Source organism: Ochotona princeps, chromosome 29 (genome assembly GCF_030435755.1).
Source record: "Ochotona princeps isolate mOchPri1 chromosome 29, mOchPri1.hap1, whole genome shotgun sequence".
Taxonomy (NCBI): Eukaryota; Metazoa; Chordata; class Mammalia; order Lagomorpha; family Ochotonidae; genus Ochotona; species Ochotona princeps.
The window spans coordinates 15,058,438-15,070,861 of NC_080860.1; the positions used below are offsets into that span (position 1 = coordinate 15,058,438).

The following is a 12,424-nucleotide window of genomic DNA, read 5'->3' on the forward strand; positions in this document are numbered from 1 at the left end:
AGCATCTTAATTATTATCACTGCTGCAAATACAGGTTAAAGATAATGTGATGGGCGATGACCTCCAGACTTAAGACGGAAATAGCAGAAACCATTTGCTGGGCCAACAAGGTTACAGATCAGGAGACTGGTCCACAGGGCCCAGTCCTGGTCCTGTGTCTGAACCACACAGAGATTCCACCTGATGGTGTTTGTAAAGATGAGAAGTAAATGAAAAAAATATTAATAATCCACTACATGAATCACTTCAACCAGAATAAGCCTAAAGCTACAGGTTTTCCAAAATAATGGTTCTTATGTGCTCTTACATCAAACAAGCATTCCTTCAGCAACCATACAAATATTATCCTTGGCACCAAAATAGAGGTGAGATATGGTCCTGAACATAAGGAGCATGAAGTATAATGAGGAGGCCAGATGAACAAATAAAAATGATAAATATATGTGTATAAAGAGATTTTAAAAGATTACGACTTGGGCCCGGCATGATGACTCATTGGCTAGATCCTCACCTCGCCGGCACCAGGATCCCAAGTGGGCACTGGTTCTAATCCTGGCAGCTCCACTTCCCATCCAGCTCCCTGCATGTGGCCTGGGAGAACAGTAGAGGACGACCCAATGCCTTGGGACCCTGCGCCCACGTGGAAAACCCAGAAGAGTCTCCTGGCTCCTGGCTTTGGATCACCTCAGCTCCAGTAGTTGTGACCATTTGGGGAGTGAACCAATAGACAGAAGGTCTTTCTCTCTGTTTCTCCTTCTCTCTGTAAATCTACCTTTCTAATAAAAATAAATATATTTTTAAAACTTCTAAAAATACTTTTTAGAAAAGACATTACAGCTGATGAAGACAACAACCAGCCTAAAGGTGCAGAGACTGACTACTCCTAGTAATACAGAGTTAAGTGAAATCACGGGGTTTCTTCAAGGGAAAGGGTGTTTAGGGAAAAAGAGTTATCTTGGTGCTTGTACTCAAAAGCAAGCTACAGCTAACTTTCATTGATTGAGATAATTTCAGCTTCATCTTTCTTGGAGAAAGACCCCCTGGTTGGCAAAGTTCCCAAGCACTATGGTAAAGAACTCAACATTTTGAAGCAAATAAGGCTTGTCGCATTCCTAATTTTGACCCTGTAATGCCATGTGACTCTAGATAAGTCACTTCACTTCCATAAGTTTGAGTCTCCTTACCTATAAAATGCAAATTGTAACCCCTCCCATCTTATAGGAGAAGAATTTCACAACTTCATGATGCCCAACCAGAGATGCCCAGCACAAAACAGATGCTTTTGAAATGACGGGAATTATTGGTATCATATCCAAATGGCAATCTCACCATGATGAGACTGGGACAACTACTCAGAATTTTACTTTTAAAAAATTTCACTTTATTGAGGTATGATTAAGATGTTTAAAAAAGCCTGCACATATAATGTGTGCAACTTAATTTGTCTGGATATAATGTTGCTTTGTAGAGGAATTCATGGCTGTTGCCGGAAGTCCACTGTGCTGTGGAAGACTGGCTCCTAAGCTCCTCACTGGACTTGGGAGCAGAACACAATTAGTCATTCTTTGCAAAAGGTAGCAGCCCCTCACTGAATACTACAGCCCCAGAGGTTTTTATAAAAGCTGTATGGCTTGTTTTAGTCCTTGGTTTGACAGATCAAATAAGAGAAGCAAAAGGCTCTCTTTTAATAATGCACTCCTTCTGCACAATCATTTACAAACAAAGAAACCTAGAACCTATAGTCTTTCTTCTTCAGTGAGCCCAGACTTCAGAAAAATCAGAGCTAGCAATGCCTGAGAGGACATCATGACTGCACACCACCAACTGATTCTTGGCAGGCAGGCCAGCTGTGAACAAATGCTGCTGGCTTTGTTAAAATCACATCAGGCCAGCATCACTGTTCATCTGTAGTGTAAATGGTTTTATGAGATAGTTTGCTAAAACACATGGCATGTGACTGTACCACTACAAATGTGTCAGCACACTCAGCCAGAAGCCTTAGCCATGATCAGATGTTCTTGGCAGGAGTAAGAAAAGCAACTGAATCTCTGTGCTGACTTCCTGGTGCCCCATTGGAGTGGGACATCCAGACCCTTCCACCGAAGCATCCATTTCCAATGCAGAAGCGTCCATTTCCAATGCAGAAGCAGCAAGAATTGCTCTCAGGTTATCATCAAAGAGTCACACCACATTTGATGGCTCAGCTTATTTCTAATCCTCCATGAACTCCGATTCTATCTGGATCCTTAGAAGATGACGATGTGAGAGTATGCACACAGTGAATAAACACAACCTTCTGGTATAGCAATTTAAGCATCATCGAGTGAGTAAATACTACAGAGTGAATCCTAACACTTGAAACAGAATCTTCCAGAGTCCAGAAATCCACCTGACTGCCAAGAATAATACTTCTGTGGTTCAAGCAATACCAGTACCCAGAGGGGTTTCCACAGACAGAACCGCATGAGTTACTGCATATTGGGTAAGATAGAAAAAACAGACATTTACCAATGTACAGTTTGCAGACATTTTTTAAAACTGCTCATAAATATGCAATTTACAAAGATAGAAGAGATAAGGGACTTTAGAAATAGACAGCATCTGTTTAAATTGCTTAATTATATGGTTTCTTCCAGGGATTTTCCTCATCCTAACTCGGTTTTTATTGGGGGTTGGGAGTGGGGGCAGGGAACACATGGATCTCCCAACCAAAGTAAATGAAATCAGCCTCATGGAAATCAACTCTGTATGAGAACTACAAAAAAAAAACGAGTGACTCCCACTTCGGCAGGAAGGAGAAAGAGAACAAAATCACATCGATCAGGTGGTCCAAGAAAACCTGCCAATTCACCAGACTCTACTGAGGCACAGGGTTGGTGAGCTTGTCGAGCAGTGCAACAAATGTGCACGCTACCGTCCCGTGCCATTTCGCACACGGTTTCAGATCTGATGTAAAACACGGTATATCACACATTATGTCACAAAGGGAGAGTCAGCTGAGTTAATTCAAGTAAAACAGCAGGCAGCTGCTAACAGAGACTGATCATGAGCCGGGAAGGACACGCACTCTCAGTTCACTGTTTCCCTTCAGAAGAATGTCAATATTAAAAAAAAAAAAAAAAAACACCACAGCCAAATGAAGCATTTGAAGGAAAAAAATGACCAAGTCTGACTCTGCAGTGAACCGGTAGGTTCACCTAACTGTTATCTGCAGTCAGGCAAGTTAGCAAAACGGAGCCCTAGCCAAACGTACAGCTGCCAACAACTTGGAGAAAGCTCTCTCTTGCTCTCTCTCTCTCAACGTCCTGGGGTAGGGACCACATTTAGAAACGTTATTCCTGGGACCAATAGCAATTTATTTTGATAGAACCACTGGATTTTTTTTTTTTTGCTGTGAGTTCTCAACAAAGGAGCCATATTAGGAAATAATCTCGCAAAAAGCCAAGTGCCCCCTCCCCCTTCCCCACGATCGATGCACACACGCCGACACGCACAGACACACGCCCGTGCACAATGGCCGGCGCGCGCTCTCGCCGGGTCCACGGGGGCCCCGCGGGCGGAAGGCCGGCTGGCCGCCCGGCCCCAGGCTTTCAGGCTGGAGGCCCCGTGGCCCCGCGGCCCGGGAAGCGGCGGCCGGGAGCTTGTGCTAGGGCTGCTCGCCCCCCAGCGGGGCCCTGGGGAAGCGGCTGCCAGCGGCTCCGAGCCTGTTAACCCCTCGGGGAAGGAGGTGTTCCGGCACCCACCTGCCGGGGCCGTGGCGTCCAGCCGGCCGGCCGCGCATCCCCAGAGGATTTCCACCCCCGGGGCCAGGGCGCCACAAGCAGCTCCTGGAGGACTCCCGCACGGCTCATCGAAACCTCCCGCTCCAAAGGCTTCCGAAGCTGTCACCCTTAAGAGTCCACGCATACCAAGAAAGAAAAACTTAGAGGGCAGTGGGCGCAGGACCGGACTGGGTAACTCGTCTCGTTGGGACCGGCCCAAATCCCTAAGGTCCCAGGCTGCCTGGAGCGGCCCGCCCAGCCAACTACCCGAAGAGCTGAGGGACCCGAGGGCGACGGCCCGCTGTCACCCTTTCCTGGTCGGGTTTCGGGGGGTGGGGGGGACCCGTCCCCACTCCGGGACACTTACCTTCTTCCGGGGCTGCCATTTCATCATATTTGTACAGCCGATACGTGGAACATCAAGATGTTGTTGGCTGGGGGCTGGGGACAGATGCAGGGCAGCGGCGACTGCAAGTCATGCTGCCTCCCTCCCACCCCCTAATTCTTTCCCATATCCACTGAGAAGGGAAGAAGCCCAGGAGAGTCCAGCCTTTTCGCCTTCAGTTCAATGAAAAGTATCCCAAAACACGAACGCACTTCCCACCGGGCTAGGAAGTCCCAGCAACCACCGGCGTACTCCAGCCCGAGCGGGGCATTTTCCCGACCGGCGCCTGCAGAAGGAGCTTGTGGCGGGGGTCTCCAACGGGCTGCAAGAGACCCTCCCTCACGGCAGAGCCTGAGAACGCGAGCTGCTGCAGACACCCAGTCGGGCTCCTGCCATCCAAGCCCCTTTTGGCGAATTCTCCTCTTCTCAAAAAAAAAAAAAAAAAAAAAAAGAAAGAAAGAAAAAACAAGAAGAAGAAGAAAAAAAAGATTAGACAAGCAATCAAACTCTCACGCGCAGCCTGGAGCAATTCCCAAAATTCTGGGTGTATTTCTCGTTTGTAAAATTTAGCAAAGAAAAATTCCAAAGATCTGTCATCAGAGCTTCTTGACGTTGGTTTTCCCCCCTCTTCCTTCTTGAATAAACTTGGGAAAGAGGTCTGTCCTTGCCGAAATGCCCACCTTCCCTGAATACTGGAAATAGGAAAACTTGGTTTGTGTGTTTCGATTTTTTTTTTTTAATTCCCAAGAACCTTAGTGGGGAAAGGCTGGAAGGAAATCCTGCAAGAACCCAACTCCACAGCTCAGTCTGCACTAATGACTTCCTTCCCTTCTGTGCGAGCACAGCCTGCCCAGCTCCAGCCACACGGAGCAAACAGTTTCTGGGTCTTAGTGCCACGACATTTACTCCGGCGCAGAAAGTAAAGCTCGCAGTTTGAGGCACACAGCAGCAGCAGCTAAGGAGGAAAAGCCTCCTGAGCCCTACATGAAATCATTGGAAAACATACAGTGACATACATGGAAAGGGAAAGGACTCCACACCAGCCGACTAGCAAGGCTAACTGCTGCTCTGACGGAAAACAAGGAGTTTGAGGGATCTAACAGGACAAAAACTTCATCAAGAGTTTTGCTCCCAAATGATTTTTGACTCTGCTTCTCTCTACATTTAGTGCTAATTTTCTCATTACAAAAAAAAAAAAATGTTGCTGATACGGACCAGCTTTGTGGCACACTGAATTAATCCACCATCTGCAATGCCAGCTTCCCTATGGGCAGCAGTTTGAGGCCTGGCGGCTGCTCCACTTTCCATCCAGCTCCTTGCTAATGTGCCTGGGAAATCAGTGGAATTTGGCCCAAGTGTTTTGGCCTCTGCACCCACATGGGAGACCCAAAAGAAGTTCCAGGCTGTTGCCTAAGTAAAAATGGATATATATAGTTTTAAATGTTGCTATGAGGATTGAACTTAATTTACTTTTTATGAGATCAAAGTATTTTCTATTTAAGGAGATATGCCCACAAATAAAATAAACACATTGTATAATTCTATTGCTTATCATCCAAAATATCCTTCATCCCTTATCCCACCATGAGTCCCTTTGAGTTGCTGTTAATGCGGCATGTCATGTAAGGTTCTAGAACACCAACAGATGTATATAACGACAACAGCTGACGTCCTGTGAGTCCAGTGTCCCAGCCATGCTCAATTTGCTGACTTCTGTCCCCACTGTCAGAATTCGCTACTGGGGAGACTCTGTTTATCACTAACTCTACCGCATCACAAAAAAGCCATCAATAACACCAAAACAATAGATTCTGAAACCTTTTCCAATCCTGAGTATGAAATTCAATAGCGAAAGGTTTATCTTAATTGTAATGACAATAATTATAGCTGATGAGTAGGCACTGTTGATCAAGCCACCGCTGTGTGCTAGAATCTCTGCCAGTGTAGCCATCAGCTCACAGCACCCCTTCACCCCCGGAAAAGGATGCTGCGGTTCAGAAGGGTCACTCTGCTCAACTAAGGCCACGCATGTAGCAGACGGAGAGGCTAGAACCACAGCCACAAGGACCTTGCTCTGCAACCTACGCCCTTTCTGTGACAAATACCACCACTGCACGCCAACCTCACCACTCATCTTCACAGAACCAGTAATAACCAATGACCCAAGTATCCATTATGTATTTGCCAATTCTGTTTCCAAAGAACAAAACACAGGCTACCTCTGGGCTTGAGACGACCTAACTGCAGACACCAGTCAAAATAATTCAAAATACATGTATTCAGATATACCCAAGTCACTCTGTACAACTTTACTTAGATATCCTATCGGAAAACTCAATAAATTCCAAATTAAATTCATTCATCTACACCCTTCCCCCATCCCTGTCCATCAACTTTTCTTTTTTTTTTTCCGGTCCATAACACCATTATTCTTTCAAAATCACAAACTAAAACCATAACATCATTCCTTATGTCCAAGCTGTAATCAAGTCCTCTCTCTTCTTTATCAGACATCATTTTTAAGTTCCTACTGTTGATATCTGAGCCTGACCTTCACAGAATACACATATCTTAAGTCTAAGCAAGCAGCATGTGGGATTAAAATGCTCAAGTCCATAAACGAGACGGGCTTACAAAGAAGTTAGCACAGAACCCGAGGACTTAAGAAGACAGACACTCCAATCCTTAGTTAGGCAGCACAGGAACTTTGTGGTCAACACGGTATTGTATAAATAAGATGGAGGAATCACCCTCAATAGGAATGAACAAGGAAGGTTACACGAGAAAACCTGAGATAAACATTCAGAGGTGATACAACTTACTCTGAGGCCAAAGGCCGGGGCACTCACCAGGACCTGCAATGCCCTTTGACCTTTCTGAACTCACTGCTTATTCTCTTGCTCCCCTCCTCTGTCCCTCCGGCACAGCCCTGTGACGGCCCTTGAAGAGCCAGATGTGCAGCCGTGCATTGTGTTCCCTGTCTCAGTTGTTGCAGATCCCTGTTCAAATGTTCTTCAAGGTCTCTTTATGGAGGCTGTTTCTTAGCACCCCATGCAGTGACCGTCTTACCGTCCTGACTCTGCTCCCTTTTAAATCATGACCCTAGGACGTATAGAAAAGGCACTTCAAAATGTTTGCAGAACATGGAATTACAAGTGGGTGGAAAAAATGACTTATAATACACATACATATATATTTTTAGAAGATTTACATATATACATACATAGAAGATGTACATACATACATATTTTTTAAAGGTTTGTTTGTTTATTTGAAAAGCAGAGTGCCGGAGAGTGAACCCTTCCCTCTGCTAGTTCATTCCCCCAGATGGCTGTAACAGCCAGGGTTGGAAGCCAGGAGCCTAGAACTCCGTCTGGGTCTTCCATGTAGGTGGCAAGAGCTCAAGCACTTGGACCATTTTCCGCTTCTTTCCCAGACACATTACAATGGAGCTGGACTGGAAGAGGAGTGGCTGAGACTAGAAAAAACACTCTAGCAGGGGATGCCAAATGTTGCAAGCGGTAGTTTAATCCCCTGTGCCACGCCAGTTCATTATACACTCTCTGTTTATATTGCTCACTTCACTAGAACTTAAATTCAAAAGGAACACAGAATCTTTAGAACACCAATATCTAATGAAAGCAGAGACGGCCACCGATAAATATTTGTTGAATAAGGCAATGAAAGAAGAAAGGGCTAATTTGAGCAAAGTAAGCAAGCAGATGGAAGATATATTCAAAATACAAAATATGCACCTGCCTTAAAGACTTAAGTATGAGAATGTGAGAGGCAGGAATTTTATTTTTTTCAACTTTGCAGCCTCTTATGCTTGAAACAGAACCTTGAGAAGTCCTCAATATTTATGGACTAAAGGAATAAACAAATAAATAAATAGGGAAGGGAAATGGATAGTGAATGAATTACATTACATGCAAAGTAAAAGATGCTTTGGCATGGTATGTTGGAACCAAATGGATAGGACCAGTGAACATAACACAAAGAAATGTGTGTCTTATCTGGTAGAACTCAAAGCCCTGGTGGCATTAACAGGAACATTTAAAAGCAATCTAAAGTATAAAGCATTAACTAGGATTATACAGGGATGTTTCTGATTTTTTTTAAAGCTGCATGCAGGATTTAAACAATTATTATGATCTGTTGATGGGTAACAGAATTGAAGCTCACAAGAGTTAAGTCAGTGATTTCAAAGCCACACACTCAGTTCACGGCAAGGGCTAGACCTCAGAATGCCTCCCGCTTACGTACCGCTGCCTGAGGAGTGAGGGTAGAAAGCTACAATCATTTCACATGCGCAGAGAAGCTTCCATGCTGCCTCTGACTCACTACGTAACAAAGGGGTCCAGAAGGGCAAGGCAGGTAATATGAATAAGTGAAAGAGGTCTCAAACAAAAAGAAACTGTGAGCATTGTAAACCTGCAGGGAAAGGGGATAGCTGCGACTCAACTCCAGCCAATCAGTGTCACGTGGGAGTATGAATCCAACAGTGTCGGAACCTCCACATTTTCCTGAAAAACAAGAAACTGTCTGATGCTGAACTTTTTGCTCAAAGATTCTAAAGCACCCCAACAGGCCAAACAAAACATGCCTACGGGGCTAAGCTCCACACCCAAGTCCTATTTTGTGACTGCTGACTTGGACCATTCACGGCTCCACTTTCTCATACATAAATGAAGGAATCAGCAGTGGGGTGGTTTTCTGCAGGCATCTGTGAATCCACATGCACACCACACGCTTGGTCTGTGACCTGAAGAACAATCTCCCAGGCTCAGCTGCTGTTGGACTTCACAAAACACCAAGTCATTCAACCTGAAAGAGGTAGAGCGGTCAGAGTAAAGGGCCTCTATCAGGAATGGAGAGACAAGACCTACTGATGCTTCTGTAGCAAGAATCAATCAGAAGCTTCAAACTGGTCGTCCATTTTTAGTAACATTTGCTCTGGCTCATCTATTTGCTGCATGGTGAGTGCTCCAGCTTTCATTCCACAGGTAGCATTTGGGAAAAAAACACTATCTGGAAGCCTTTAAACACCACCACCATCTTAAATCACCTTATTTTTCTTTGTGCTTTCATTAATTATTTTGCATATTCCAGCCAGGTTGAATCAGTATTCACATCTAAAGTATTTATTTTACCAATATATTTTCATTATTAGGAGTTACTCAGAGCCACCAAGCTAGTGCAGATAAGATTGTTGTAATTTCACGTTATTGTTTCAAAGAGTTAACAACAAGCAGTAAGAATGCATTTTCCCAGATCTGCAGCTACTAAAAAGCATTTTTACAACTCCCTCATTTTTTTTAACATAGCACTTTGCAAATCACTTTCCTAAAAGCAGATTCTGTAAAACAGTATATTAAAATAGTATTTTCCTCAATATCTACTTATCTATTCAAATTTGAACAAAAGCAAGAAAGAGGAAATGAATGGTGGAAAACACACCTTTCTTCATTGTTGTGAATTTCTTCGAGATTTCCTAAGGAGTGATAAGTCTGACACTGATCACAGGGTAAGTGCCTAAGAGAGCTAACCTCATACTTATTTACACTGATTGTGTTTTACAAGTAGGATATTAAACCCAATGTGAAACGCTATCTGGAAAATACATTAATTTTCCTAAAGACCTCTAAATTATTTTCAAGTATCTAAAGAGGTGTTAGGAAAATAAACGGACAAAGGCAAAAGTATATTTGACGCCAAGAAAAAAAAAGGTTGCCTCATTAGTGATATTTCACACAACCGGGTCCTTTAAGATCATAATGACCTTGCTTTGCTTAGTAAAGAATCACTTGCTATGGTAAGAATTCTGCTGCAGGGCCCGGCTGATGCAGGACTATGCTGCTACAACCAGGCAGGAGACTGCTGAGCCATGCTCCACAGGGTCTCCAGTGGAGCTCCTGGAACCCCACCCACTCATCTCCCTCCACTTCGGGCAGCTCCAGGGAGGCTCAAGTGTGCCCCTTCACATTCAATAATCACTCAGAGAGTGTTTGCATGGACAAAGGACTGTGCTAGGCACTGTGAAAACACAAAGATGAGCCAGATGACTGTACCCTTGAGGAGACAGCAAGCAAATCGGACTCAAAGGAGAAGAGATAACAGTAACCCCAACACTTGAGAGTTCAAGCTCTTAGCCCAAGCTAAGTGCTGGAAGAATGGAGCAAGTCATGGCATATTCTTTCATCGTGACTATGGAAGCCCCAAAGAGTAATTATTCTGACTGTGGTAACTGCCACAATATTATTTTAACCAGCAGTTTGCTGGGAAGTGGGGTGGGGGGAGGCTGTTTTCAGACTGAATCAACAGAGAATGAGCCAAACTATGTGGGCCACATCAGCAAATCATCTAATAGATCCGAAACCTAGAATGCAAGGTGAGGTGGGGAACATTGTGAATGCCATTCCCTTAACAATAATAATCATTACTATAATTTATTGAGTATGTGCCAAGCCCTGAAATATTTCAAACATTTTTATTGAAATAATGCCTCTCTACCAACATGCGTATAAGCAGTAACTATACTTATGCCCTTTTAATGGAAGAGGAAACTAAAGCTAAAGGGTTGGAAATTCCCAGTGCATTTTGGCCAGAAAGTGATAGAAAGAAAAGACAAGTTAGACTCTTGAAGCTTTGCCCTTAATTCCTGACTTAGAATTTAATGATGAACCAGCACAGGATTTTAATTGAGGTACTGGCAAATCTGTTTGGGTTTTATGCTGTTAATTCTGTAAGTATTGCAAAGAACAGAAAGAACAGGAGAACAATAAAGACAGGCAGGGTCAAGTCAAGCTTCCATTGCAATAGATAAATAAGGGCTGAGGAGACCTTGAATCAAGGCACCGGAAAGAGCGAAAGAACCTTCTCAGGACACATTTCACGGGGTCAGCATTAAGGCACAAGCCAAGGGAGACTAACCCAGAATAAAGTATACTCTGAGCTCACTCTAATGAAGCTTAAAAACAAACCTTGGAAGTGGCAAACTTTGATATGTAAGTAGCTCAACTATCTGTGAGGATAAATTTTAACAGTCTTGGAAGGAAGACAACAGATTTAGTGTTCATTGTAGGTGTCCAGTGTTTCACCATTTTCCAGTGACGCTTAGCAAACGACACAGGTGCTAGGCTGGGATTACTTCATCTCTTCCGTAAGCAGTTGATCTTCTGTCGTAAGTGCTGTCACTGTGTTACAAATGGTCTTATGTCAATCAGACAAATGGACTACAACATAATGCCCTACAGTCTTAATATTTTTTTCTACCAGTTAGCCAAAGCTTTAGAATGTGTATAATTGTGCTGTTAGGTAATTTAGCCATCAGAGAAAATGTTTGGCATATGTCTTCTTTCATTTAAACTTACCTAGAGTAAAATTATCAGATATTTGAGCCAGAATGTGCAGCTTTCCTAAAGGAACTCTGAATATAGGGAGTATGATTGAGTATCTATGTATGTGTGTGGGTTTTTTTTTTCAAATTTATTTATTGGAAAGGCACAGTTATAGACACATAGACAGATCTTCCATTCGCTGGTTTATTCCCAAATGCACACAACAGCAGAGGCGAGACCAGGACAGGCCAAGAGCTACAAACTCCCACCGGGTCTCCTATACGGAGGACATGGACAAGTACTTGAGTCATCATCTGCTGCCCACAAGGCACACTGGACAAAAGTTGGATCAGAAATACAGTAGGAAGGACTTGAGGTGACATTATAATATGGGATGTGGATTTCCTAAATAGGGATTAACTTGCTACATCACAATGCCCACCTCAACACATGTGTATGAATATTGTCGAACTAACTCCCTGACATCTCAACTCCATGCGTTCTGTTTAGGAATACTGGAATCTTTCATAATATCAACTAAAAAGTTCATGTAATTATTCCCATCATTACCACCACCCACAACAGCACAACACTTTGATTAAAAAAATACTGAACATTAACACGATTCCCCACTTCTTAATGATTCTCTGTGCCACCCAGCATCTCTTGACTAAGACAGTCACAGTGGCTTTCTGTTACTTGCAAAAGACTCACAGAGACATTTGAATTTGTTTCTACTAGAACACAATCTTTTCTCTCACAAACATAAACACAGTTACGTTTGCTGCAAGATATTTTGCGCTTCTCTGTCTATAGTTAATTCCTCAGATCTCAGCCAATTTCAAGCCTTTAAATAGCAGTTCTTAATTTATAACTCCCATATTTGTGCCTCAGATATCCACTTTCTTACTAACCTTCACAATTAGCTACCTTCTCAA

The 12,424-nt window shown here is 43.5% G+C and overlaps 1 protein-coding gene across 3 annotated transcripts in view; it reads right to left on the reverse strand.

The window, feature by feature from the left end:
* The window catches only part of TTC28 (tetratricopeptide repeat domain 28), a 502,210-nt gene that overhangs the window by 351,735 nt on the left and 138,051 nt on the right, over positions 1 to 12,424 (reverse strand). Inside the window, exon 1 of one of the 3 annotated variants that reach the window (XM_058656473.1) lies at positions 4,129 to 4,941. The exons of the other annotated variants lie outside the window; for them this stretch is intronic. Within the exon in view, the coding sequence (XP_058512456.1) occupies positions 4,129 to 4,155 (27 nt within the window). The 5' untranslated portion in view covers positions 4,156 to 4,941. Of the gene's footprint in view, positions 1 to 4,128; positions 4,942 to 12,424 lie in introns of those variants that run through there. 3 annotated transcript variants of the gene reach the window in all.